General features: G+C 40.0%; 2 protein-coding genes across 2 annotated transcripts; one reads left to right on the forward strand and one right to left on the reverse strand.

Moving 5' to 3' along the window:
- Window positions 1-6: 6 nt before the first annotated feature.
- On the forward strand, window positions 7-6932 carry CSUI_004890 (sel1 repeat-containing protein). Its single transcript, XM_068065071.1, has 8 exons — window positions 7-299; window positions 1214-1291; window positions 1760-1830; window positions 2671-2721; window positions 3148-3179; window positions 3961-4060; window positions 4890-4985; window positions 5750-6932. Exons 1-8 carry the CDS (start codon window positions 176-178, stop codon window positions 6275-6277), a joined length of 1080 nt encoding a protein of 359 aa, XP_067922952.1. The 5' UTR covers window positions 7-175; the 3' UTR covers window positions 6278-6932.
- On the reverse strand, window positions 3686-6878 carry CSUI_004891 (uncharacterized protein). The gene is made up of 5 exons (XM_068065072.1): window positions 6328-6878; window positions 5857-6155; window positions 5302-5527; window positions 4476-4547; window positions 3686-4054 (listed from the first exon to the last, which is right to left on the reverse strand). Exon 1 carries the CDS (start codon window positions 6874-6876, stop codon window positions 6646-6648), a length of 231 nt encoding a protein of 76 aa, XP_067922953.1. The 5' UTR covers window positions 6877-6878; the 3' UTR covers window positions 3686-4054; window positions 4476-4547; window positions 5302-5527; window positions 5857-6155; window positions 6328-6645.
- Window positions 6933-6963: the final 31 nt, after the last annotated feature.

A 6963-nucleotide genomic window follows, 5' to 3' on the forward strand; every position in this document is an offset into this window, starting at 1 on the left:
TTCTCACTCGTTCTTTCTTTCTTCGTTTGTCTTTTTGTCTCTCTCCGGTGTTTCTCTTCTTCTCTGCTCCAAAATAGATAGACAGATTGAAGATAGATCAAAGATAGATAGACTACAGATAGATCAAAGATAGACAGATAGATACACGAAGCACAGATACAGTAAAGGTAGATAGATGGATAGATGCGTTTGCATGCGTTGTATGTATGTGTGTATAGGAGATTTTGCTTATTATGGCTATGGTGTACAGAGAGAGACGCGGGCTAGATATCCCTCCACACGCTATGTAGATGATGAAGGTAAAGATAAACGAAGAATCTACATGAAGAAAGAAAAGCATCTCTTTCTCTCTTTCTATCTATCTATTTCTCTGGTCCGTTCTTAAGGAATTTCTCAAGAAAGAAGAAGAAGAAGGAGAGAAATTTCCTTGCTGCTAGCTTGTCAAGGAACACACCCTTCACATCAGTCTTCATGATCTATGCATACATCTACACATACATAGATTCATCGATATCTAGGTAGATAAATAGATACATGGATACACAGACAAATACTTGCGATACAGAGATGTCTATAGAAGTATATAGAGAGATCTATCTGTAGGCATGTATACTCTAGAAGTATATAGAGAGATCTATCTGTAGGCATGTATGCATGCATAGGTGTTTGTGCAGACACACTTCTACCACGTAATAGCAGCGGAAGAGTTCGAGAGTTTTCTTTTCTTTCTCCATTACTTCCTTCAACTCCTCTCTCTGTCGATATACATCATACATACATATATATACACCTACACACATCTATCTATCTATCTATGCATCTATATATACATATATGTATATACCTACAGCGTACATGTGTATATAGGTAAATATACAGATAGATATACATGTATAGGCGTGTGTGTCTTGCGAGTCATTGGCTTGTTTAGTGAGAGAAAGACGAGAAAGAAAGAGAAAGAGAGAGGAAAGTCTTCTTTTAACAAGATTCTCCGGGAACGTTTTTGCTCTGACTTTCTCTTCTTCTTTCCATATTGGTATTTCGCTTCTATGTTCTTTTATCTTCTTTTTCTCTTCTTCTTTCTTCTTCTGTCGACATCTTCTTTTCTTCTCTTGACTAATGGGGTAAATGTGTTTGTCTGTTTCCTTTTTCTTCTTTCTTCTTCTTCTCTTTCTTCTTTCTTCTTCTTTTTTATCTTTCTTTGCTTTGTAAGGTGGAGATATGGGGGAGTGGATGTCTCAGTCATACGACGTCTTTGAGAAGCGAATCCCCAACGCCAAAGCTGCTGTAGGTACGAACGATCAAAACTGCCGCCAGCACCTTCTGCTCCTTCTCCTTCTTCTTCTTCTTCTTCTCCCTTGTCCTTTTCGTTGTTTCATTCTCTCTTTATATTCTGCATTTAGGCCCTACCTGCATACACCTACCCATGTAGTATACATCTACATATATAGCTAATTCTAGATAGATAGATTAAAGATAGATAGATAGATAGATGAAAGATAGATAGATGAAAGATGATTAATCTATTTCAAAGGATACTCGACGCGAGAAGGAAAGTGTGTGTATGTATGTGTGGGGGGGGGTTTGTTCCTGTAGGTGGATCAGTAAGTTTATTTATATTTTCTCTACCCTTCTGCTTGCTTGCGTAGAGTGGAAACTCCAGTCTTGTTTCGCACTCTCTCCGTCTTCTTTCTCTCTTTCATACATTCTCTCTTTCTCCTTCTTCTTCTTTTCGCTCCTTGTCTCTCTGTGTGGGTAGGTCATTATAGAGCAGTAGTGGAGATGGGGAGCAACAGCAGTGCTAAGTGGATCATACCCTACCTAGCGAAAGTAAGAGCAAGAAGGGAGGAGAAAAACCCTAAGAAGGACAAGAATAGAAGAAGAAGAAGAGAAAGGAAGAAAGGAATGGAGAGAAGGAAAACTTCGATCAGCTCAAACAACTACATAGTGGTAGAGGAATGAAAATGAGGAGAAAGAGGGAGTGAAGAAGAAGAAGGAGGAGATCGGAGAGAGAAGAAAGGAGAGAAGACGAGAAAGAAAGGAGCACGAGGCACTTCTTGCAGGTTCATAGAGAGTTACATATTTCTTCGTACATGACGTGATAGATTTTCTTTCTTCTTCTTCTTCTTTGTCGATCTTGTCTACTACTACTACTTCTACTGCTTCATTGAGAATAATAGAAGGGGAAAAAAGAAAGAAGAAGAAGAGATAAATCACGGATAGAGAAGGAAGAGAAAGAGGAAGAGACATAGTCGATGTAGAAGTAGAGATAGAAGTGTTTTCTTCTCATTCAACAGTCATGCGAGGTGGGTGTCTCGGATTGCTGGTGTATGTGTCTCTCTCTCTTTCTTTTTCTTCATTCTTCAGCTTCTTTTCTTTTCTTCTTCTTGCCTTTGCTGATCTTCTCTCCTTCTTTTAAACACTGTCGTAGATAATTCTTCATCTGTATATACACCCCACCCGATAAGATGAGAGCATAGAAGAGGAGAACAACTAGAGGGTAGAGACAGGTTTCCTTTTCTTTTCTTTTTTGTGCTTTCTTTGGTGAATAGCAGCACAGCCTTCATCGTTTTTCCCTTTGATAGGAATTAGGAAAAAGAAGAAGATAATGAAGAGGGTGGGGTCTTTTCTCTTTGTCTTCTTTTTCTTTTCTCTCTCCTTTCACGCCAGGCTTCGTATAATCTAGGCTTCATGTACATGCACGGCTTGGGCGTCGTTCAGGTGAGAAGCATATGCATAGACTAGAGAGATAAATAAATAAATAAATAAACCCCCTTGCCTTTCTTTCCCGTCTCTTTGTTTCTGCTTTCTTGCATTTTGGCCTTCTTCTTCTTTTCCTCTCGTTGATATGCGGAGAGAAAGAATGGACGAGTGAGTGAAACTGAGAATGGCCCAAAAAGGAAGAAGAAGAAGAAAAGTTTCGCTGAATTGATCTTGGGAGGTCCCCCTCTTCATTATTTTCTTTCTCAGTTCGTCATGATCTTTTTCTTCTACTTCGCTCTTTCATAGCATGGCAACTTTCTATCTACCTTCATTCGACCTACTTCAATCTGTATACCTATCTTCAATCTATCTCTCTTCATTCTATTTCTAACCTATCTCTCTATCTTCATCTATCTTTTCTTGCTCTTTCTTTCATTCGTGCAGGATCTTAGCTACGCGGAGCACCATTTCTATCAGTAAGATAAGAAAGAAAGCAAGAGAGAAATAAAGAAAGAATTCTTTCTATCGGATCCGTCCTCCCTCATTTTCTCATTTGTCTTTCTTCCTAGTGACTTCCTTCCTCTTTTCTCTGTTCCCCCTTCTTGGGTGTACGTACACCCCGATCAAATCCTTAACCAGTCGCAGTAGTCGTTACAGTATCAATACGAGTACTACTAGTAGTATGAAGAGTGTCACTTCTCTCGATACGATAAGCAGCAGTACTATCAGCAGTAGCATAGTGGTAGTAGCAGTAGCAGTAGATGTAGGAGTAGCGATAGAGGGGGTCCTTGTTGTTTCAAGAGTGGCGCAAGTCGTCGTAGTCTTGAGTGTATGGCTAGTAGTACTACTAGCCTTAGTAGTAGCCTTAGTATTAGTAGTGTAGGTGTGTATGCTGGTGCTGCTGCTGTTGGAATGGAAGGAAAGGAGTCGGTCTGCGAGGAGTGTTTCTCTTCTTAGGGGAAAGTTTGCCCACTTCTTTTGCTTCTTTCGTATTTACGAGTCAAACAAGGAAGTAAGAAACAGAATGAAAAAGGGAGAGGAGGAGAAGAAGAAGAAGGGATATTTATAAGAGAGAAGAAGACAGAGAGCATCATTGTAAGAGATGCCCCTCAGCATAAGAAGAAGAAAAAGAAAATGATTTGGACTACCACGTCTGATGGGTCTCTAGAACTTCGGTCGTTGAATTCTCTACTTCGTTTTTTTTGTTTAATCTTTATCGCTTTAATTATCTTCTTCTTTGCCCCGGTGTATGTACAGAGCGCTCGAGTTTGATCCTTCAGCTCCTAGGGCACCTGTGTACGTTGCTTTACTTTTCTTGCGCCTCATGAAATATCGACAAGATGTCAATCTCCTACAGGTAAATAGACAAAAGACACGGACAGAGATAAAGACAGAACGAGTCAAAGAAAGAAGAAAAGAAAGAAAGAAAGAAAGAAGAGTGAGTTAACTTCTTTGGGGTTTCTCATGATCTCGTCGGTTTTCTTCGAGGAGGAGGTGAGACACCCGAATGTTTCGAGGTCTCTACATATGAGGGCTAGATCAAGTGGTCATGCCTAAGAGCCTTCCCTACAAAAGATGTAGTGAGCCATACATATATACATATATATGTATATGTACGTAGGAGATTGTATGTATGTATGTTTATATGGATGTCTACTTTTAATATAGATGTGTACATTCTTAGAGAAACGTTTTGAAGGGAATTGCTTTTCTGTGGATGTCTTTTGTCTAGTGTGGAACTTCTTCTTCTTCTTTTGACTTCTCTTTCTCACCTTTTCATTTGTGCATGCAGGGGCGTCTTTTTGATCTCTAGAGAGACCTTGGTAAAGGATAGCTGCTTATCCCTATATACATACACGCCGCATGCATGCAATCCACGGATAGAATGAGATGTTGGCTCACTGATAAGAAGAAAAAGAAAAAGCAGAAGAAGAAGATTCTCCCCGCAGCTTACTGTCTCAGTCACATGTAGGAAAGACATATCTTACGTACGTACGCATATATATATATATATGTATGTGCCAGTCTCTTTCCTAGCAGTGCCTAAGAGCCTTTATATTATGTCTTTTTCTATGCTTTGGGAGAGAGAAAGCGAGAGAGAGTTGCAGAGACTTCTATCATTTCCTGTATCAGTGAAGAATGACGGGACTTCGCTATCATTTCTTTCTCTTTGTTTCATTTTTCAGGTGTACGAACAGCTGGCACAAGATCAGCGTATAGTCCTTTTATTTCTTATTCTTCTTCTTTCTCTTTGCTTTCTTCTTCTTCGTTTCTTTGCTAAGGTATGTCTTGAGGAGAAAGAAGACACCTAGGGGGATAACGTACATTCTTCTGTTCTATTATCCATACGCAGGATCCCCATTCTCATCGATAAGAGATCGATATATCAAAGATACATACACAGTCATACATACATACACAGTCATACATACATACATAGTCATACATACATACTCATACATACATACATATATTCATACAATTCTGTCATTAGACTGCAGGAGATAGAGAAGCTTGTTGCGTCTTTGTAGAGGGAGAGATCTTTTGAAAAGAGAGAAAGAGTGCGATGAAAGAAGTTCGTCATAGGCCCATCCATACCTCTATTTACTGAGGTGGAGGAAGTAATGGGGGTGTCACCTTCTCTGCGCTAGAGAAGAGAGAAGATAAGAGGAGAAGAAGAGAAAGAAGAAGAAGAAGGGATTGTTCTCTCCTTTGTATCGCTTGTTCTTTTCGCTCTAGATTTTTCCAAGCTGAGGCTCTTCTTGTTTAGGGACGAAAAAGAAAATGAAGCGACCGGCTCTTCGCCGGAGGGTTTAAAGTCTAACTGAAAGAAAGAAAAGAAGCAGTGACACGAGAATGTGTACACGTTTACTCTGTCTTTCTCTCTCTTCATTTCTCGTCAATGCGAGACAAGAAATTCCTGGAATTGTTACGGGCCTGCCTATCTATCTATTGATCTATCTATCTCTACCCTCTATCTATCTATCTTGAATCTATTATCTTTAATCTAATGTTTCATCTATCTCTTTCTTTCTTTCTTTTCCAGAGACTCCATGCTATTCAGCTTCATGTATTATCTTCTCTACCGAGCCATACAAACCTCCAAAGTCGAAACATAAGAGAAGATTCAGCAACACCCTACTCGCCTCTTACTTCTTCTTCTTCTTCGCCTACTCTTGCTTCTTCTTCATCATCTTCGCCTACTCTTGCTTCGTCTTCATCTTCTTCTTCGCATTCTCCTCCTCCTACTTGTGTGGATCATCCTGTTCTCCTCTCTAGAGAAGAACCTGTGGAGAGCCCGCTATCTCCATCTATCTCTTCTTCTTCTTCCCTGGGGGAGAAGCTCCCCAGGGCAGGAGAAAAAAGCGAAACAAGAAAGCAGTTAACTCCTACCGAAGAAGAAGAAAAGTCATCCTCTTCAAAGCTTTCTTCTTTATCTTCGGTACCTCATCCTGACGATCATAAAGAAGAAAAAGAAAAAGAAGAAAAAGGCGAAGACTCCTCATTGTTGTTGACGATGAATTTTAGTGAGACTGCTCAAGCCGGAAAAGAAGAAGAAGAGAAGAATGAATAAAGGAAGGAAGGAAGGAAATGGCTAGGCTCTTGAGATACGTCATGTCTCACCTCTTTCTCAAGGGAAGGAGATTCTTTAGCTAGCACCTAGTCAAGGACTGGAGCAAGAGTGGAAGGAGAAGAAGAGAATGTGAGAGAAGAAGAGAATGTGAGAGAAGAAGAGATTAATTAATGAAACCTCTCATTTCCACTCTGGGGGTGTTTTGCGTTTTAGTCAAGAGACATGCGAAGGTCCTCGTGGGGATCGCGAGGTCTCGATGGTGGAAAAGGAAAGAAAAAGAGGGGGGAAGAACGTCAATTGTGTCGCATCGTCGATGTGGTGAGGGTGCGTTGTAGTAGTGCGCTACGAGGGGTGTATGTACACCTTAATTAGGAATAAAGGAAGTCAGGAAAAAAGGACGGGGGGAAGGAGGAAGAGAGACAGAAGGAGAGGGCTAGGAAAAGCAAAAATTTGGAAGAAAGAAAGAAAGAAAAATTCTTTTCTTTCTCAGTCTTTCTCGCTCTAAATTGGGGGGGTACTCTAACATACTGGAAACCTGAACAAGCATATGTATACATGCCATACATATACACATATCTACATATAGATTTGTGTATCATCTATATATATTTGTATATATATACTATATATACTGTATGTGCGTTCTCAGGGATTGATACAGAAAGAATAGATACGTACATGTATAT

This window comes from Cystoisospora suis (assembly GCF_002600585.1).
Source record: "Cystoisospora suis strain Wien I chromosome Unknown contig_2342, whole genome shotgun sequence".
NCBI lineage: Eukaryota > Apicomplexa > Conoidasida > Eucoccidiorida > Sarcocystidae > Cystoisospora > Cystoisospora suis.